We start from the raw sequence: 22,901 nt of genomic DNA on the forward strand, positions 1-22,901 counted from the left end.
CTGACGTGGCTGGGTATGACATAGTTGTGGGGGATCTGTGGAGGGCACTGTTGTGGGGGATCTGTGGAGGGCACTGTTGTGGGGGATCTGTGGAGGGCACTGTTGTGGGGGATCTGTGGAGGGCACTGTTGTGGGGGATCTGTGGAGGGCACTGTTGTGGGGGATCTGTGGAGGGCCCTGTTGTGGGGGATCTGTGGAGGGCCCTGTTGTGGGGGATCTGTGGACGGCACTGTTGTGGGGGATGTGTGCTATGACACATAGGGCCATGAGGGGGGGCAGCATAAGACATATAGCATCTTGTGCTGGTCCCCCTCATGGCCCTATGTGTCCCCTCATGTGTCCTAAACTGCGAACATAACTGGCTTTGTGTGTAAAGTATTTTACTAGTGTGTAAAACAATCTCTCTCCTATTGATAACATGGCCAGCCTCTGTACTCACTGTCACGATGAATGCACTACAGCAAGCGGGAGCGAGCTGGCCGGCCGGCGCGTGACTGACGTCACTTAGTAACGCTCCTCCCACTTCAGGAAGCAGGAGCGTTACTAAGTGACGTCAGTCACGCGCCGGCCGGCCGGCCCGCTCGCTGCCGTTCGCTGCAGTGCATTCATCGTGAAAATGAGTACAGAGGCTGGACCTGTTATCAATAGGAGAGAGATTGTTTCACACACTAGTAAAATACTTTACACACAAAGCCAGTTATGTGAGCGGGGCCCCTTCATATATAATCGTGGCATTTTCGGGTCGGCCAAATCGCCATATCGCATTTGCCGATTATCGCGATTCGATTTATTTTTTCGATTTATCGTGCAGCCCTACTGGGTGAAATTCTCAGGATCTGATCTTAATCTGTATATATGGACACTGCACAGTACCACTTCTCTTGTCCTGTATACTGGGTGTAATTCTCAGGATCTGCTCTTATTCTGTATAAATGGACAATACACAGTACCACTTCTCCTGTCCTGTATACTGGGTGTAATTCTCAGAATCTGCTTTTATTCTGTATATATGGACACTGCACAGTACCACTTCTCCTATCCTGTATACTGGGTGTAATTCTCAGTATCTGCTCTTGTTCTGTGTATATATAGATACTACACAGTACCACTTCTCCTGTCCTGTATACTGGGTGTAATTCTCAGTATCTGCTCTTGTTCTGTGTATATATAGACACTACACAGTACCACTTCTCCTGTCGTGTATACTGGCTGTAATTCTCAGTATCTGATCTTAATCTGTATATATGGACACTGCACAGTACCACTATATATTGGGCGTAATTCTCAGGATCTGCTCTTATTCTGTATATATGGACACTACACAGTACCACTTCCCCTATTGTGTATACTGGGTGTAATTCTCAGAATCTGTGGACACTGAGGCTTTCCGCAGCCTGATGGCGGCGGCCGTCCCTCGTTACTCAGTCCCCAGCCGCCACTATTTTGCCCGATGTGCCGTTCCCACTCTACACCAGCATGTGACTCGTAACATCACCCATGCCCTGACCAAGGCAGTTATTGGAAAGGTCCACTTAACGACTAACACATAGACAAGTGCTTGTGGCCAGGGATACTACATTTCCCTGACGGCACACTGGTTGAACCTTGTGAAGCCCGGGAGAGAGTCGTAGCCTGGGATGGCACAGGTGCTACCGACGCCAAGGATTGCGGTTCTACTTCCATTAGGATTTCCGCCACCACCTACAATAGTGGCTGCAACCCCCCACCCCCCCTTCTCCTCCTCCACTTCCACCTCTGAATTGTCATCTTGCAGCACTAGTCAGCCATCAGTCAGTAGCTGAAAGCAGTGTAGCACTGCAGTGGGGAAGCGGCAAGAGACCATGCTGAAACTTGTTTGCTTAGGTGACAAACAGCACACTGCCGCAGTGTTGTGGCAGGGTATAAGGAACCAGACTGAGCTGTGGCTCTTGCCACTCAACCTACAACCAGGCATGGTTGTGTCTGATAATGGCCGTAACTTGGTGGCGGTTTTGGCACTCAGCAAGATCACACACATACCATGCCTAGCCCACGTGTTAAACTTAGTGGTTCAGCGGGTTCTCAAAACCTACCCCAATTTTCCTGAGCTACTGGTGGTGCACCGCGTGTGTGCCCATTTCCGAAAGTCATCTACAGCTGCCGCCGCACTTGCAATTGCCAGGTCACCGACTGTTGTGCGACGTGAGCACGTGCTGGAATTCCACGTTCCACATGTTGGCCAGGCTTTGTGAGCAGCAGAGGACAGTAGTGCAATACCAGCTGCAACATGGTCGTCTACTTTCCAGTCAGCTGCCGCTCTCCAAAAGTGATGAGTGGGCATGGATGTCTGACCTCTGAGGTTTTACGCAACTTTGAGGAATCAACACAGATGGTGAGCGGCGATGACGCTATTATCAGCGTAACCATCCCATTTCTGTGTCTAATGAAATGCTCGCTGCTCACAATGAAGGCGGACGCTTAGCATGTGGAAGTGGTGGAAATGGAGGAAGAAAGTACACAGGGTGATAGCCAGACCACCCTCATTTCGTCGACGATGCCTCCGCTACAGAGAGTAGTACCCATAGCAGTTTTTTTTCATTGGTTCAGCGTGAATGGGCAGAAGAGGAGGAAGAGGATGAGGAGATTGAGAGTCATCCTCCTGATGAGGACAGCGAAATCTTGTCTGTTGGGACTCTGGCATACATGGCTGACGTTATGTTATGCTGCCTTTCCCGTGACCCTCACGTTGTACGCATTTTGGCCAACACCGATTACTGGTTGTTCACCCTTCTCGACCCACACTACAAAGAGAACTTCTCATCTCTAATTCCTGTGGTGGAGAGGACTAGCAAAATGGTGCAATACCAGATGGTCCTGGTGATAAAATCGTACATAGTTCCTTGGGCAACCGAGGAGGGGAGACGAGGGGAACACACAGCAGTTCCAACAGAGGCAGGGAAACACTCTCCAAGGCCTGGGACAGTTTCATGACATCCTGCCAGCAGCCTCACCCTGATGCGCGGCCTAGTGTCACAAGAAGGGAAAAATTTTGGAAGATGGTGAAGGAGTACGTAGCAGACAGTGTCTGCGTCCTCAATGATCCCTCTGTGCCTTACAACTATTGGGTGTCCAAGCTGGACACGTGGCATGAACTGGCGCTCTACGCCTTGGAGGTGCTGGCCTGCCCTGCCGCCAGCGTTTTGTAAGAGCTGGAATTTAGTGCTGCTGGGGGCATAATAACTGATAAGCGCATCCGCCTGTCAACTGAAAATGCTGACCGGTCGACTCTTATAAAAATGAACAAGGCCTGAATAGCCCCTTACTTCTCTACTCCACCAGGAAAGCGGCTGAACATAAAGGCACTCTAAATGTGGCTTTTATGGTGTATTGAATTACACTGTATTCCCATGTACCCCTTCCACCACAAAAAAGGATATATGGTTCAATCTTCCTTTTCTCGTCCTTCTCAATCATATCAACCTGCTTAATAGGCTGCCCTCGCTCCTAATGTTTTCGATGGTCAGCTCAGCAGCAGGCCCTTGCCCATAATTTTTCCATGGTCAGATCAGCAGCAGGCACTCCCCCCTAATGTTTTAGAGAGTCAGCTTACCAGCAGACCCTCTACCATAATTTTTTAGATGGTCAGCTCAGCAGCAGACCCTCACCCCTAATGTTTTAGATGGTCATCTCAGCAGCAGACCCTCACCCCTAATGTTTTAGATGGTCAGCTCAGCAGCAGACCCTCACCCCTAATGTTTTAGATGGTCAGCTCAGCAGCAGACCCTCACCCCTAATGTTTTAGATGGTCAGCTCAGCAGCAGACCCTCACCCCTAATGTTTTAGATGGTCAGCTCAGCAGCAGACCCTCACCCCTAATGTTTTAGATGGTCAGCTCAGCAGCAGACCCTCACCCCTAATGTTTTATAGAGTAACTAGCAGGCCCTTACTCCTAATGTTTTTGAGGGTCACCAGCAGGCCATCAATCATAATTTTTCATGGCAGTGTATGATGCCCTCCTTTATGTGTAATAAAAGGTGTATTGGAGTGCTGGTTCCTTGTAATTTTTGGCAGCCCTTTCACTTAGTGCATAGGCTTTATGAGTGTAGGAGTCCCACTACCTGAACAATTGTACCACAATGTGAATGCGGCCCTTGTTGATGTGACAGGTTGTATCGGAGTGCCTCTTCCTTGTAATTTTCTGGCAGCACTTGCACTTTATATACAAGTAAATATATTCCACTAAAATCGATTTTGTCTTTGGTTTTGTGCGTATTATTGTCAGTCTGTAAAAGTGGCGTACTACTCGGACAACATCGTTCCCAGCGGCGATCTGGGAGTCCAAGATGCATCCAGACATCCTTCCCATGCTGTTGCCGAACCATTTTAGTGGCGTTTCCATCAATTTCTGACCTTTTCATGTGAACCAGACACCCTCTCCTCTTCAGAGCAGGGGGTGCCTGGTTTAATGCTAGGGTTCTCCCATTGACTTCCATTGTGCTCGGTAGAGCACCCCAAGGTGTTCTACTCGAGCACCCGAGCACTTTGGTGCTCGATCAACACTAGTGTTTTAGGGTTTACAAATTTTAGGCCATTCATGGTTTTTGGTTCAGTTGTCTAAAAAAAACAAAATGTAGGAGGTCAACCCTAGATTGTGGTCTGGTGTAGTGGTGTGTACTGGTTTTCGTGATTTCTCTGGGGTTTGAATCTGAACACAATTTGGGGTCTGGTCTGAGGTCTTAATTCATTTGGGGTGTGATAAAGGCGTTGTGATTCCTACTTATAATTAACCCACGGGGCCCGGTGCAGTCACTGTACTCTATTACACCGGGCCCCGCTCACAGCAGTATTTATATGTAAAGTATAGGCATGGGAGCTTTGTTAACGTATAGAAATCCTCTGCAGTAGCGCAATCCACATAGTACTCACTATGAAACTCCCGTAGCAAGCAGGCTGGCCGGCAGTGTAACGTCACTCACTTCGTCACGTGCCTGCTCCGCCTGCTTCATTAATAAAGTGGGAGGAGCATGCGCATGACTAAGTGAGTGACCCGCCAGCCTGCCTACTACGGGAGTTTCATAGTGAGTTCTACGTGGATTGCGCTACTGCTGCAGAGGATTGCTATACCTTGACAAAGCTTTACCCATGATTTCACTTTACATATGAATACTGCTGTGAGCGGGGCCCGGTGTAATAGAGTACATTGACCGCATTGGGCCCCGACACAATTTCAACACCAGTTGCCCGCCCCCAGCCCCTCCTCTGTCCCCGCTGATACCACGGAGGCCGCGCTGTGCAGCATCGCGGCCGGCGATGTATCAGAGTTAGCAGAGTAAAAATGGCAGCATTCGCCCCATAAGATGCACTTTATTTATTTATTTTTTTGGGGGGGGGGGGCGTCTTATAGGGTAAAAATTACGGCAAGTAGTCTTCAAAGCTTGCAATTGTGTCATTTTCAGTTCGCTAGTGTGAACCCACCCTTATCGGAAATATTTACAGTATTAAAAGTGCAAAGAGAAAGGGATCCAATACCCAATAAAATTCAAATCAGAAACCTTGTATCCCTTTTGTTGTCAAGATCGATTAATAGCTACTTGGGTATTTTGACACATTTTTATCCACAAATTGCAGAATTTCAGAATCTCCCAATAATATGCTATAAAAGATCCAGTAACATTAGGGCGGACATGGGCAGTGAAAGGGGGTGGGGAGGCGAAAATACTTTTTTTGTCCACTTTAAAATGGGAAATTTCCCTTGAAACCTTTTCTCACCTATGTATGGACAAAACATTCCCAATTCAAGGATTTTATACGTGTGCGGCTTATGAAAGACAGATTTTCCAAAAATACAGTGCCTTGCTAAAGTATTCACCACCCCTTTACTTTTTTCATATTTTGGTGCCTCACAATCTGGAATTAACATGGATTGTTTGAGGATTTGCATCATTTAATTTACAGAGCATGCCCACAACTTTGAAGATGTTTTATTTTATTTTTTATTGTGAAGCAAACAACAAATAGGACAAAATAACAGAAAAAGTCAATGTGCATAACTATTCACCCCCCTAAAGTCAATACTTTGTAGAACCACCTTTTGCGGCAATCACAGCTCCAAGTCGCTTTGGATAAGTCTCTATGAGCTTGCCACATCTTACCACTGGGATTTTTGCCCATTCCTCCTTGCAAAACTGCTCCAGCTCCTTCAAGTTGGATGGGTTGCGCTTGTGAACAGCAATCTTTAAGACTGACCACAGATTTTCTATTGGATTGAGATCTGGGCTTTGACTAGGCCATTCCAACACATTTACCTGTTTCCCCTTAAACCACCCAGGTGTTGCTTTAGCAGTGGAAGGTGAACCTCCGTCCTAGCCTCAAATCACGCACAGAGTGGTACAGAATTTGGTCAAGAATATCCCTTTATTTAGCACCATCCATCTTTCCCCCAACTCTGACTAGTTTCCCAGTCCTGGCTGCTGAAAAACATCCCCACAGCATGATGCTGTCACCACCATGTTTCACTATGGGGATGGTGTTTTTTGGGTGATGTGATGTGTTGGGTTTGCGCCAGACATAGTGTTTTCTTTGGCCGAAAAGTTATATTTTAGTCTCATCAGACCAGAGCACCTTCCTCCATACATTTTGGGAGTCTCCCACATGCCTTTTCGTATTTTGCTGAAAGTAATGGCTTTCTTCTGGCCACTCCGCCATAAAGCCCAACTCTATGGAGCGTACGGCTTATTGTCGTCCTGTGTACAAATACTCCAGTCTCTGCTGTGGAACTCTGCAACTCCACCAGGATTACCTGAGGTCTCTGTGCTGCCTCTCTGATTAATACCTTCCTTGTCCGGTCCGTCGGTCCGTGAGTTTTGGTGGGCGGCCGTCTCTTGGCAGGTTTGCTGTTGTGCCACGTTCTTTCCATTTGGTTATGATAGATTTGATGGTTCTCCTGGGAATCATCAAAGATTTGGATATATTTTTTTTATATAACCTAACCCTGACTTGTACTTTTCAACAACATTGTCCCTTACTTGTTTGGAGAGTTCCTTGGTCTTCATGGCAGTGTTTGGTTAGTGATGCCTCTTGCTTAGGAGTTGCAGCCTCTGGGGCCTTTCAAAAAAGGTGTGTATATGTAATGACAGATCATGTGACACTTAAATTGCACACAGGTGGACATCATTTCCCTAATTATGTGACTTCTGAAGGTAATTGGTTACACCAGAGCTTTTTATTGGCTTCCTAACAAAGGGGGTGAATACATACGCACATGCCAATTTTGTGTTTTCTATTTCTAAACAATAGTTTTATTTATATATTTTTCTCCTTTCACTTCACCAACTTAGACTATTGTTTTCTGATCCATCACATAAAATTCAGATTAACAAAACATTGAACTTAAGGCTGTAATGTACCAAAATACGAAAAACGTCAAGGGGGGGGAGGGGTGAGAAACAATCATTTTATTTGAAATCGGACATTTGTTAATCAACCAAAAGACTAATGTGTATGGGTGCCTTTCAGGGCCAGACTGCCCATCTTGCAATTCTGGCTTGGACTGGTGTCCACATTGAGCCATTCTAATCTTTTTGACTCAACAGCTGACTTATCTGGAGAAAAACACAGGGCACTCTGTGCACTCAGTGGAAGTCTTTACCAGATGTGCCAGATGTCCGGCTAACCAGTTCCCAGGTCTCCTTCCGGTGTAAGGCCTGGACAGACACCTGGGAGTCCACCTTTTCTATGGCACAGCAAGCAGAATTGTGCTGTCTGAGTGTGTGCTGCAGCCACAGTCATAAGAGCCATATCCTGTGTTTCACTTGTGTCATCACACTCAGCCAGTTACAAAGTAGGATATCTCTACTGAATCATTAACGTGAGATAGGCATTAGGCCTTATTCACACATCCGTTGTTTCTTTCCTGATCTGTTCCGTTTTTTGCGGAACAGATCTGGACCAGATCTGGACCCATTCATTTTCAATGGGTCCTGAAAAAAAAACGGACAGCTCAATGTCTGATTTTTTTTCAGGACCCATTGAAAATGAATGGGTCCAGATCTGGTCCAGATCTGTTCCGCAAAAAACGGAACAGATCAGGAAAGAAACAACGGACGTGTGAATAAGGCCTTAACGTGAGACAGTGGCATTAATGGCAAAGTGGTGTTACACCGGGAAGTGTGGGGGGGGGGGGACGTAACTATAGGAAGAGTGGCGGAATTCAAAGGGGCAGAGTGGTGGTATTTGGGGCAGAGAGATTGGTAGCACATTGGGGAAAATTGAAGGCATATCGAGGGAAGAGTGATAATGGCATACCCGTGCATGGAAGCCTGGTCAGTAGCAAACTCTTGGAGGCAACAAGGATTGTTTTATTTTTCTACACAAAAATATAGGGGGTACTGCAGTGAGTGCTCTATGCAGCAGAACTACGATCCAGTGGTATTCACTAATCTGTAACCTGTGCCCTGTTAGTGCAACTACATATCTTTCCCCAGTGGCAGTCAGAACAGAAGGAGGAAGTCTGCTACAATTCTATATGCTTATGGGTGTAGTCTCTCCTTCTATCCAATGTTATATATATATATATATATATATATATATATATATATACACACACACACACACACTTTCCAAAGAACGAGGCAGCACTTCCAGATTTCGATGAAAGGGTGAAGACCCCAGACTTTATTCCCCAGCAACGTTTCGGCCTACTCAATGAGGCCTTTGTCAAGCTTGACAAAGGCCTCATTGAGTAGGCCGAAACGTTGCTGGGGAATAAAGTCTGGGGTCTTCACTCTTTCACCGAAATCTGGAAGTGCTGCCTCGTTCTTTGGAAAGTATACATCGTGGAGGAGAAGTCGGCCTCCGTGAGGAATTGCACCCAGTGCACACTGACTGTGCTGCTGCGGTATTTGCTTATATATATATATATATATATATATATATATATATATATATATCAGACTGGGAATGAAAAACACTAGTTCCCAATCACTGACCCGTGTAAACGTGCCACGAATATTATGTAAAAGAACTAGTTGTGAACATAACTAGCAATCAGCATGTACTAGAAAGATAACCAGAAATGCACAAGGAATATTCACATGACTGTCCTCTCCTACTGGGATTTGCCAACCCTGACGTGTTTCTGTGAAGCCTTCATCTTGGAGTGACCCTGTATTCAAATGGCAGGGCTGAATTTCTGTCCCAGTCCAGCCTTGGTGCCACCAAGAATGCTATTAGTTACTGGCAATTGTGAAATGGGCAGTGTAACATACTGGATAATACTGAGCAGAGATTTAAATGTCTAAAAATTACTAATTTTGTTAAATCTTTTCCCACAATCTGCTCAGCTCTTTCTGTAAAATGCTGCCTGTAGATTCCACTGCATTTCATGGTGTCTGGTTCTCTTTAAAGGGGCTGTTTCACTTCGGCAAATGGCATTCTACTACAAGGCACCTACATTGTGATTGTCCATATTGCCTCCTTTGCTGTTTTGATTCATTTTTCTATCACATTATACACTGCTCGTATCCAGGGGTTACAACCACTGCAGTGCAGATATGAGGTGGCAGGGGTGGGACCTGCTGTGAATGCGTGCCTATGAGTCCTCCCTTGGGCCAACACTGCTGGACCGCAGGGTGGTCATAACCCCTGGATACAAGCAGGGGAAAAATTAATCAAGGCAGTAAAGGAAGCAATATGGATAATCACAATACATTTGTAAGTGTAACTTGTATTAATTTTCTCTACATGATAAATGACATTGGTCGAGGCGAAACAAGTCATTTAAGGTTCAGATAAAAAATAAAATAGCTTTTTCGACTGTGCATTTGAGAAAACAGTACAACAATGCCAATACCAAATTTATATAAATATTATGTTTTTATACTTTCGCACAATAAAAACTCTCTTAAAATTGTACACTTTTGTGTTGCTGCATTCAAACCATTTTGGAGCATATACAACTTTATGATCACTTTTTACAGTGTTTTTTAGGAGGCGACAATAAAAAAAACGTGTTTTCGCATTTTGATTATTTTTTATGCTGCTCACAATACAGGATAAAAAATGTGATCAATATTGTATGGGTCATTACAAACACGACAATACTGATTATGAATAGTTTTTTTCTAAACACTTTTTTCGACTTTTACATTATTTTTTTTGCAATATCCCACTAATGGACTTGAACGTGTGATCCTCTGACTGCTCATATAATGCATAGCAATACTACACAGTTACTGTTATTTGATATAATGACTATTTAGGCCAAAATAGGCATCTATACATGTCATATCTAGGGACCACTGTATAGCCCCTGGCTAGCTGTATAAACGAGCAGTATACACAGTTGGCACCTGCAAGTGATAGTGAGGGCACAGCTCCTGCATTCAGCAATGTGAACCGTATAGCACTGAGCAGGTAGAGGTTATGTAAATAAACTTAACATACCTGACACTTTTTCTTCAGATCTCTGTGGGTCTAATAATCTTTGATGTGCTTCGGCAGAAAGATTTATCTTTGCATCAATTCCTTTCGATTTTGATCTCTCTGATTCAAAAGGCTTTTTTGAAAACTGGAGCTGACTTGTAAATTTTTCATGCTACAAAACATGGATATACAGAAATCATAGGGGGAAAAAAATATCATAAGAAATTGAGGAAAATTAAAAAAATAATTTTGTCACAAACACACAACAGGCCACAGAGGGGAGGGCATTCCATCATTCATAGCACCTGTGACCTTGGACATGACTGTAAGGCCCCTTTCACACGGGCGTTGTGGGAAAAGGTGCGGGTGCGTTGCGGGAACATGCACCATTTTTCCGCACGAGTGCAAAACATTGTAATGCGTTTTGCACTCGCGTGAGAAAAATCGCGCATGTTTGGTACCCAAACCCGAACTTCTTCACAGAAGTTCGGGCTTGGGATCGGTGTTTTGTAGATTGTATTATTTTCCCTTATAACATGGTTATAAGGGAAAATAATAGCATTCTAAATACAGAATTCATAGTAAAATCGGGCTGGAGGGGTTAAAAAAGAAATAAAAAAATTAAACTCACCTTAATCCACTTGCTTGCGCAGCCTGGCTTCTCTTCTGTCTTCTTCTTTGCTGATTGCAGAAAAAGGACCTGTGGTGACGTCACTCCGGTCATCACATGGTCCATCACATGATCCATCACCATGGTAAAAGATCATGTGACGGACCATGTGATGACCGGAGTGACGTCACCACAGGTCCCGATTGTCTCCTAGCAACCGTGCGTGAAAATCGCACCGCATCCGCACTTGCTTGCGGATGCTTGCGATTTTCACGCAACCCCATTCATTTCTATGGGGCTTGTGTTACGTGAAAAATGCAAAAAGAGGAGCATGCTGCGATTTTCACGCAACGCACAAGTGATGCGTGAAAATCACTGCTCGTGTGCACAGCCCCATAGAAATGAATGGGTCGGGATTCAGTGCGGGTGCAATGCTTTCAACTCACGCATCGCATCCGCGCGGAATACTCGCCCGTGTGAAAGGGGCCTTAAGGGTGTACTAAACTTCCATATTTGATCTTACACTTGCCTAACGTATTAGGCTACAAACAAGTGAAGTGACCCACAAGCATATCCACACATACAACGCTGCCACCACCTGTCATTACAGTCATGTTACCAACGCATGGCGCCCAGGTTACAAACACATCAGCAGTCACAGACATACAATGCATTCTAGCATACAACAGGCAAACCTCTAGCACACTGGCCTTTAATGGTAACACCGCAAAGCGGTACTTAGAGGGTGTGGGCACCTTTAGAGCAGAAAAGTATGTACTTATTAACACCTAACAGTTTCCCAACTTGGGCTTTGGGAAAAGTACTTGAGGGGTTTATCCTATGGCTCATGTAAAAAATGGAAATCAGACATCATATAGAACATTACAATATCTTTCTAACAACGCTAGAACCAGCCCTGTACCTCACATGGATCCAGAAATCTCCTCATTCAATGCTCTGCTAGATTTATATCAAGCTGGCAGCTCAAAGGGAGTGTCTTTTCTGCTGCAGCTCAGGGGGCGTGTCCATGCTCTCCCTATCTCAGCTCAGGAGGAGTGTCCATGCTCTCCCTATCTCAGCTCAGGAGGCGTGTCCATGCTCTCCCTATCTCAGCTCAGGAGGCGTGTCCATGCTCTCCCTATCTCAGCTCAGGAGGCGTGTCCATGCTCTCCCTATCACAGCTCAGGAGGCAGTTGAAGGCTGAAACTGAGCATGTGTGGCCATCTCAGTGAGCAGGTCAAAGAAATAAGAAAATAAAACAAACAGCAAGTGGCGCTATACAAGTGGCTTAAGTACATACAATTACAAAAGTATTCATGTCCAGATGCTGGTTTGAAAACTGTAGAATATTTTTGTGGGACAATAATTTTAACGGTTCTTCCTGAGCCCAGGCAGAAGAGGAAGATATGGGGGGGGGGGGGGGGGGGAATGTCTGCTTTAGCTGTTCATATAGTGGGGCAAAAAAGTATTTAGTCAGCCACCAATTGTGCAAGTTCTCCCACTTAAAAAGATGAGAGAGGCTCTCACAGACCTGTAACTTCTTCTTTAAGAGGCTCCTCTGTCCTCCACTCGTTACCTGTAGTAATGGCACCTGTTTGAACTTATCAGTATAAAAGACACCTCTCCACAACCTCAAACAGTCACACTCCAAACTCCACTATGGCCAAGACCAAAGAGCTGTCGAAGGACACCAGAAACAAAATTGTAGACCTGCACCAGGCTGGGAAGACTGAATCTGCAATAGACAAGCAGCTTGGTGTGAAGAAATCAACTTTGGGAGCAATTAATAGAAAATGGAAGACATACAAGACCACTGAAAATCTCCCAAAGGCTACCATCAGTAACACACTACGCCGCCAGGAACTCAAATCCTGCAGTGCCAGACGTGTCCCCCTGCTTAAACCAGTACATGTCCGGGCCTGTCTGAAGTTTGCTAGAGAGCATTTGGATGATCCAGAAGAGGATTGGGAGAATGTCATATGGTCAGATGAGTAGAACCAAAGTAGATCTATTTGGTAAAAACTCAACTCGTCGTGTTTGGAGGAGAAAGAATGCCGAGTTGCATCCAAAGAACACCATACCTACTGTGAAGCATGGGGGTGGAAACATCATGCTTTGGGGCTGTTTTTCTGCAAAGTGACCAGGACAACTGATCTGTGTGAAGCAGGCATGCTCAACCTGCGGACCTCCAGCTGTTGCAAAACTACAACTTCCAGCATGCCCGAACAGCCTACAGCTATCAGCCTGCAGCAGGGCATTGTGGGAGTTGTAGTTTTACGACAGCTGAAGGCCGCAGGTTGTGCATGCCTGGTGTAAAGGAAAGAATGAATGGGACCATGTATCGGGAGATTTTGAGTCAAAACCTCCTTCCATCAGAAGGGCATTGAAGATGAAACGTGGCTGGGTCTTTCAGCATGACAATGATCCCAAACACACCGGGCAATGACTTAGTGGCTTCGTAAGAAGCATTTCAAGGTCCTGGAGTGGCCTAGCCAGTCTCCAGATCTCAACCCCATAGAAAACCTTTGGAGGCAGCTGAAAGTCCGTGTTGCCCAGCGACAGCCCCAAAACATCACTGCTCTAGAGGAGATCTGCATGAAGGAATGGGCCAAAATACCAGCAACAGTGTGTGAAAACCTTGTGAAGACTTACAGAAAAAGTTTGACCTCTGTCATTGCCAACAAAGGGTATATAGCAAAGTATTGAGATGAACTTTTGTTATTGACCAAATATTTTCCACCATAATCTGCAAATAATTTCTTTAAAAATCAAACATTGATTTTCTTGATTTTTTTCTCATTATGTCTCTCATAGCTGAGGTATACCTATGATGAAAATTACAGGCCTCTCATATTTTTAAGAGGGAGAACTTGCACAATTGGTGGCTGACTAAATACTGTTTTGCCCCACTGTATCTCTTGAAATGGTAGAAGCTACAGACATTGGCCTAGTCCTGTTGAAAGCTTTCATACAAGAATGACAGAATTACGGTAGCACAACATAAGCAAAAGATATTAGTTAGAAATTGAGTCTGGAATAAACATCATAAAACCAGTCTGTAGGGGGAGTAAGGCAGTTGGGGAACTGACAGCCTGCAGGAGGAAAGGAAAAATAAAAAATATATACAAATTTGTCATTATCATCATTGTAGTGACTTCCATAATAAAGTTATGCTGTCTATACCACACACTAAATAAATTCCATAAAAGAATGTTAAAATTGCTGTTTTTATAAATATCTACCCCAAAATGGTTTCTAAAAATTCTACAACTAATCCTGCAAATAAAAAAACTTGCTGGAACATAAAAGGGGGAACATATTATTGGCCCTTAAGGCTAAAATAATTATGTCACCAAGGGGTTTAAAATGCAATAATGTCCCCTGAGTTTAGGAGGTTAAATTTAAGATTTAAAAAACAAAAAGGTGCAGTGCTTAAAATGTCCCAAAAAAAGAGACAGACAGACATTCAAACAATACATTAAAAAAATAATAATATTGCATACCAATTAGATTGGCGAGTGATCCATGCCAGGAGAATATCCCATTGAAAAACTGATCAGACCTACAATCTAGGTGTATCACCAGTGTCTGACCCTGTGTGTATGTCATGTGACATTTTTATGTGGTCTATGACTGGCTCACTTAGCCCTCCCCTTGGTCATGTGACTAGAGGCTGGATAATCAAATGCACAAAGTCACCAGCTACGACAATTTTAGATTGTACCATAACTTTTGGTAGACATATACTACAAAGATAATATGACAAGCAAATTTGCAATCATATTTTTACCAATCTAGGGATAACAAACATGCATATAAAATATGATTAAAGGGGTTATCCCATCTTAGACAATGGGGGCATATCGCTAGGATATGCCCCCATTGTCTGATAGGTGCGGGTCCCACCTCTGGGACCCGCACCTACAAGGAGAACGGAGCAGAGAAAGTTGAGGAGGGAGCACTGTGCATGAACAGCCGCCCTCCATTCATTTCTATGGAGCTGCCGAAAATAGCCGAGCGCTGGCTCTGCTTTTTACGTCTGCCCCATAGAAATGAATAGGAGCGGTGGCCGCGCATGCGCGGTGCGCTCCCATTCACTTTAATGGGAGAGGCGGGGAGCTGCACCTGGTGGTGGACGGACTCCGGGAAATCCGGGGTCCTCCAGCCACAACTCTCCCCAGCTCCGTTCTCCTTGTAGGTGCGGGTCCTAGAGGTGGGACCCACACCTATCAGACAATGGGGGAATATACTAGCGATATGTCCCCATTGTCTAAGATGGGATAACCCCTTTAATTGGAAGCAATATTTCATTCTCGGGTTCCCAGGGCTGAAACCACCATCACATGCGAAGAATAGTTTGGAAAAACATATCCCTTGTTTTGCATCCAGGTCACAGGGCCATTTTTGTCTTCCTAGAAATATAATTAGCAGGAATGTGTAGAGGGGTCTGGTCTGGATTTATACAAAATATAAAATACATTTATGATACAATACAATTCAGAACAATTTACACAAATAATATATAACTCATATGGGTCAAAGACGATTCATAACAAATGTCATTACCTTTAGAGCCTCTTCAGGTACCTTCAATTCTCCACGTAGTACAGTAAAAAGGTTGGTATGTATATATTTGTATTAAGGAAATAACAATTGAAATACTGTGTCATTTAATCACCGCTGCAAGGGATAGAGCTTAGTTTTTCAGAAACAAAGTTTGAAATCCCCAAATCCCTTCATACAACCATTGATTTCTCTGTATGTCAAAGGGCTTCTGTCACCTCACTAAACAGTTTTTTTTTGGTTACTTATAATCCCTATACTGCGATTTATGCATACATACTGTAATTAATCATTTTGGTTCAGCAGATTATGTTAAAAACGTACTTTTAAAATATGCAAATTACCTTGCTACCAGCAAGTAGGGCGGCACATCCTCCTATTCTAAAGACGCCCCCTCCGCATGTTGATTGACAGGGCCAGCGGACGGGATCTCTCTCTGCTGGCCCTTATTGCATTCAAAATCTGGCGCCTGCGCCGTACCTGTCTTCAGTCGGCGCAGGCACACTGAGAGGCGGACGCTCGCTCGGCCGCTCCATCCTCAATGCGCCTGCGCCGATGACGTCACATCTACACCTGGCGCAGGCGCATTGAGGAAGGAGCGGCCGAGCGAGCGTCCCCCTTCTCAATGCGCCTGCGCCGGGTGTAGATGTGACGTTAACCATCTGTTTGTTAACCATTCACATAAAAGTTTGCCTCATCACTGAACAAAATCTTCTGCGTAAACTGAGGGTCCTGTTCCAATTTTTGTTTTGCCCATTCTGCAAATTCAGTGCACCGATCTGGGTCATCCTCATTGAGATGCTGCAGTAGCTGGAGTTTGTAAGGGTGCCATTTGTGAGTAGCTAATATCCGCCGAAGGGATGTTCCACTAATGCCACTCTCCAGTGACATGCGGCGAGTGCTACGCTGTGGGCTTTTGCTGAATAAAGCTAGGACAGCCACTGATGTTTCTTCATTAGAGACAGATTTCATGCGTTACACATTTTGTCAAATCCAAAACTAAACCAGTTTCACGAAACTTAGCAAGCAGTTTGCTAACTGTAGCATGGGAGATGGGTGGTCTCGTAGGGTGTCTTGCATTGAAATCTGCTGCAATGACCCGGTTACTGCATTCACCAGACATCAAACACAATTTCTATCCGCTCCTCACGTGTTAACCTCGGCGACATGTCAATGGCTGTAAACAAAGAGAAACTTGTAAATAACTCATGAAAGAATAAAGTTACGTTAAAACCAAGCACACCATTGTTTTTCGTGTGAAATTCCCAATAAGTTTGATGTGTCACATGACCCTCTTCCTATTGAAAAAACAAAAGTTGGATTCAAAATGGCCGACTTCAAAATGGCCACCATTGTCACCACCAATCTTGAAAAGTTTCCCCCTTCACATATACTAATGTGCCAGAAACAGGAAGTTAATATCACCAACCATTCCCATTTTATTAAGGTGTATCCATATAAATGGCCCACCCTGTATATTCAATATGGATGATCATTGACTTTAACAGCATGTGATCAGCATGAACCTGAAATAACCCAAGATGGGTTCATGGCAAGTTCAATGTATTAAAAGTGAATATATAGAGAACATTATACTATTCATTATTGTTTAGAGACATGGATTTATCTATTGGGAATGTAACTGGTTTCTCTAAACATGTTTGTCTGAAGAACAATGGGTGTTTCATGGCTAAACCATGATCTGATAAGAAGAGATGTCCATAAAATACATCTGGTGTGGAATAGATATCTATTCATACACACACATTATATATATATATTCCTGTGAACATTTATTTAGCGTTTGAACTTATTAATGATTCATACATATTATGCAATATTGATATATTATACCCAAATATTGTTAATGTATATTTTATACCGTGTGTATCTCACTAAGTGGATATATAATTTTAGGAGATGTAGAAGAGCATTTAAGTTGAATTTTCCTAATAGGATCCATTCAGAGGAGCTGATGTTATTTCAAACATCATTACTCAATAGCTGAGACAGTTAGGGTACACAAACCAGGAGAAAAGTTATTGTTCTCTTATCTGACCATAAATAAGATGGTATGTTAACTGTCAAGCTGGATCCGTGATGTCTGGGGAAGTGATTCTAAAGTGTCAAATAGGTATCCCTCCTAATTGATCTAAGTTAGGAAAGGTTAAAGTTTAAGTTGTGTAATGAAGCCATTTATGTGTGTTAATTCTTAAATGTCTGAAATTGTTATGTGGTACAACAGTGCCATCTGGAGGTAGATGGATAATAGTATGTCATTTTCACCAGTATTTCAAGGGTTAAAATGACATCATTGTTATCTGCATACGAATACACCCACCTTGTCTGATTGGAAATCCCTAATCTAGAAGGAGATGAGTTCTTAGATAACATGGGGTATAAAGTATGCATTTAAGAGGTTAGGGACTAAGAACTAAACTAAAAACAAAGAACTACAACTACAACACAAGAAAAAAATACTTGATACAAAGAAACATTGGCACAGAAAAAAATTGTCCATAAGAAGGATTCACCACAAAGAAACTCGGATTCATTTTTTTCTACTGGAAAAGTTTTGAGAACTGATCACATCCGAAACCTGTCCATCCTTGACCTGTAACGTATATTGTACTTACTGTCCATGGTATTAATAAGATATTCCTCTCAGCATATAGTCAAGAGTCCCCATACTGTGGGAACATATAGTGCTAAACACCTCCCAAAGATGCATATTGCTAATGGGAGATTAGACATTATCTGAGTAGAGTAAAAAACCCTAAGAAATTATATTTCCATAGTCTGATTGCCGAGTGGGGTATAATATCATATTAATATCATATATATTTTTGATTAATCATAAGGAGACAGTGGATCTTCCTGTATTAATCCGTGTTTATCCTTTTTTATCTTCAATTTTGTATGATATATATTTCATTGGTTTTCTGATAATTCTGTGCTGGTGAGAAAGTAATATTGGGTTACACCACCATCTAGTGGTGGTTTGTTGGTAGTTTGTCAATTTGTCTATCCATTCATCTTATGTCTGTTTTGTATTGGATTTTACTCATTTATAAATAAATTATTACATATATTTTTACATAAATATCTGTCCCTTGTTTCATCGATTGCACAAAACGAATTAAGATTCCTTATCAAAGAACTTAGAGGTGATATGTCAGCCTAGAGCAGGGGTAGGCAACCTCTGGCACTTCAGCTGTTGTGAAACTACAACTCCCAGCATGCATACTTGCTCTGCTCTTCTCAGAACTCCCATAGAAATAAATGGAGCATGCTGGGAATTGTAGTTTCACAACAGCTGGAGTGCCAAAGGTTGCTGACCCCTGGCCTAGAGGATGCGATCATTTTATATTTTATTTTTCTAGGATCCTCTCTTTTATAATGAAGATTCATTTTATATAGAAGATAATTCGACATAGTAAATATATAAATCACAGATATCTTGCAAAACAACATTTGTTTAATAGCTGGGGCATTCTGGTTTTGTGAAACATACTGTCGAGAGAAAAAGAAAACCCTTTGGATTTCTGCATTGTTGTTCGATTACTGTTTAAAGAGGACCTGTCCCCACTCCTGACATGCCTGTTTTAATAGCGTCATGCATTCCCCATGTAATAACCGTTCCGTAAAATCTATTATTATGGCTCTATGTTGTGCCATTCCTTTATTATTTCTACTAGAAGTTATAAATACATTGCTTTTAGCCTTCAGTAAGGGTACAGAGGGGTGGTAACAAGTTGGGGATGTGTACCTGAGCAGACTCACTGTATCCATTCAGTGCTGCCATTTTCAGACTGTGCAGGTACACACCCCCAACTGGTTACTAGAGAGGAGCGAATTTCCGGTTATGAAATGCGTTTGCGATTCGTTTACTGGTAAAAGGTGAATTGCGTTATGGATTCCGTTACCACGGACCATAACGTAATTCTATGACGGAATGCCTTTAGAGGAGAGGACTTCCCTGCATAACGGAAACAGGACGGATCCGTTATGCAAGCCACAGACTTCTATTATGACGGAATGCCTCTAAAGGCATTCCGTTATGCATTCAGTCATAGAATTGCATTATGGTCCGTGGTAACAGAATCCATAATGCAATTCACCTTTTGCCAGTAAACGAAGCGTGAACAAATTTCTAAATATGAAATTTGCTCATCTCTACTGGTTACCTCCCCTCTGTACCCTTACTGCAGGCTGCTAGCAATTCATTCATAACTTCTAGTAGAAATAATAAAGGAATGACACAACATATAGCCATAAGAATAGATGCCCCAGAATTGTTATTACATGGGGAATAAAAGTAGCTATTAAAACAAGCATGTCCAGTGGGATGAAAGCTCCTCTTTAATGGTCCTTTTATACTGCCGCCTAACAAAAGCCAATCGACAGTAACACACCACCGCTAATTATTTCCATGTTATACTCTGTTCGTGGAAAAGAATGAAAATAACAGAAGTGCCGGACACACAACTGATACAAACGGAGCTGAACAGACTCCAATGACTACAACAGACCCCATTCTGTTTCCGTTCAGGAACCTGATTTTTTACCAGACAAAAGGTTAGCACCCAGAACTTTTTCCGACGAACTGAGCCTCTAACGCAGATGTAAACAAGCCTTTACCTGCAATTACACACAATTATCGTTAGCATGGGGACAAACAATCAGTAATACAAATGTTTCTTCCCATACAGTTTTTATTTATCTACACAGAGTGATGTGCTGCCGACAAACAAGCATTTTTAATGTTGCATGAAATAGGATTTGCATATACAAAAGCCATATCCCAGTGAGCAAAAGAGCGCCAACCATGGAGTGTGATAATTGGATAAAAGTGATATTCAGTGAAGAATAACAAATCTGCATACCAAGATGATAAGGCAGGTACTTTTGTCTGGTGCCATGCTAATAAAACATATAAAGATGACATTTCTCCACTCATTTATGATATGGGGTGGCATGTCAAGTTAATGGACCAATTGGAAAAGTAATTATTACCTCAATGGTCAGTATACTGTAGAGATGTACATACAACCTTTGGACATTTTTCAGATTCGAATAATAGATAATAAGAATTGGTGATTAAGTCATTTTTCAGGATCAGAATGCATCTGGTCACAAAGCAATGAGTGGTAAAGCTTTTATTTATAAAAGGCATATCAACTCAATGCAGGAGGCATACATAGATCTCATAGGTACCAATAACAAAATTAATATGGACCTCCCCTGTCCACCACTGACATGTTAGCAGAGTATGAGTGTACAGATCCCATTGTGGGGCTGCAGTGAGCGATGCACAAGCAGGAGACCACATCCCTACTACTACTATATGTGCCAGCTCCGCTCTGCTAAAGCCTGGCATAGACGTGCTATGTCAAGCTTTAGCGGAGCAGACATAGGCAAGAGGAGCCATATGCCTCTGCTAATGCCTCGCATCAGTATATACAAGGTTTTAGCCTTGTGTACACATTCTAAAGAGCTATAGGCAACTGAACATCAGGTGCCTATTTTTAAAGGTAGAATATATTACAAAAGTGAAATATATGCAATATAGAAAATGTTTTATTACACTTTGTCACCTCCTCTCCAAACAGTATCTCACAAAAGTGAGTACACCCCTCACATTTTTGTAAATATTTTATTATATCGTTTCATGGGACAACACTGAAGATATGACACTTTGATACAATGTAAAGTAGTCAGTGTACAGCTTGTAGAACAGTGTAAACCTAAACAGTGTAAACCTAAAAAAAAATAGCTCAACACACAGCCATTATGCCTAAAACGCTGGCAACAAAAGTGAGTACACCCCTAAGTGAGATGGCCAAATTGTGCCCAAAGTGTCAATATTTTGTGTAGCCACTATTATGTTCCAGCACTACCTTAACTCTCTTGGGCATGGATTTCACTAGCGCTTCACAGGTTGCTACTAGAATCCTCTTCCAGTCCTCCATGAAGACATCATGGAGCTGGTGGATGTTAGAGACCTTTCTCTCCTCCACCTTCCGTTTGAGGATGCCCCACAGATGCTCAATAGGGTTTAGGTCTAAAGACATGCTTGGCCAGTCCAGCACCTTTACCCTCAGTTTCTTTAGCAAGGCAGTGGTCGTCTTGGAGGTGTGTTTGGGGTTATTATCATGTTGGAATACTACCCTGCGGCAGTGTTTACAAAGGGAGGGGATCATGCTCTGCTTCAGTATGTCACAGTACATGTTGGCATTCATGGTTCCCTCAGTGAACTGTAGCTCTCCACAACTGGCAGCACTCATGCAGCCTCAAACCATGACACTCCCACCACCATGCTTGACTGTAGACACAATTGTCTTTGTACTGCCCACCTGCACGCTTGACACCATCTAAACCAAATAACACATTTCTCGCACCATAAGACGCATTTTTTCTCGCCTAAAGTGGGGGGAAATGTCCCGGCGTCTTATGGGGTGAATACTAATGAGCGCTTCAATTATGGAAGTGCTCATTAGTACCGCAGGACTGGGAAGTGGTGAAGGCTCTGTGTATGTGTCTTATGGGCCAGTGAGTCTTATAGGGCGAAAAATTCAGTAAGTTTATCTTGGTCTCATCAGACCACAGAACACGGTTCCAGTAATCCATGTCCTTAGTCTGCTTGTCTTCAGCAAAATGCATGATGCTTTCTTGTGCATCATCTTTAGAAGAGGCTTCCTTTTGGGATGTCAGTACTGAAGACCAATTTGATGCAGTGTGTGGTGTATGGTCTAAGCACTGACTGGCTGACCCCACCCCTTTAACTTCTGCAGCAAAGCTGGTAGCACTCATATGTCTATTTTGGAAAGATTACCTCTAGATATGACACTGAGCACATGCACTCATCTTCTTTGGTTGACAATGGCGAGGTCTGTTCTGAGTGGAACCTGTCTTGTTAAACCGATGTATGGTCTTGGCAACCATGCTGCAGCTCAGTTTCAGGGTGTTGGCAATATTCTGATAGCCTAGACCAGTGATGGTAAACCGTTTAGAGACCAAGTGCCCAAACTGCAACCCAAAATCCAATTATTTATCGCAAAGTGCCAACACGGCGATTTTATTACATCAGAGTGAGGGCTTAATCCATATATAATGCTTGCATCTATTTTGTTAGTGCATTATTATCTTTTTTTCTGTGATTTTTTTCAGAAATTTAGCCAGGGACATCCACACATTTATTTATCATATCGTGCAGGATGTTTTTATCTTAGTTTTTTCTCTTTTCTGTGATTTTTGTTTAACATGGCAATTTATCCTGAATATCAATACAGTATATCTTCCATGTACTTTATCATTTAGCTATAAT

At 43.0% G+C, this 22,901-nt stretch overlaps 1 protein-coding gene across 2 annotated transcripts in view; it reads right to left on the bottom strand.

Annotated features, from left to right (window-relative positions):
* Positions 1 to 22,901, bottom strand: part of CEP170 (centrosomal protein 170) — a 285,415-nt gene that overhangs the window by 203,600 nt on the left and 58,914 nt on the right. For both annotated transcript variants that reach the window (XM_040429409.1, XM_040429408.1), the window contains exons 5-6: positions 15,578 to 15,636; positions 10,423 to 10,573 (exon numbers count right to left, since the gene is read on the bottom strand). In XM_040429409.1, the coding sequence (XP_040285343.1) occupies positions 10,423 to 10,573; positions 15,578 to 15,636 (210 nt within the window). The remainder of the gene's footprint in view (positions 1 to 10,422; positions 10,574 to 15,577; positions 15,637 to 22,901) is intronic.

The sequence above is a fragment of the Bufo bufo genome, chromosome 4 (genome assembly GCF_905171765.1).
Source record: "Bufo bufo chromosome 4, aBufBuf1.1, whole genome shotgun sequence".
NCBI lineage: Eukaryota > Metazoa > Chordata > Amphibia > Anura > Bufonidae > Bufo > Bufo bufo.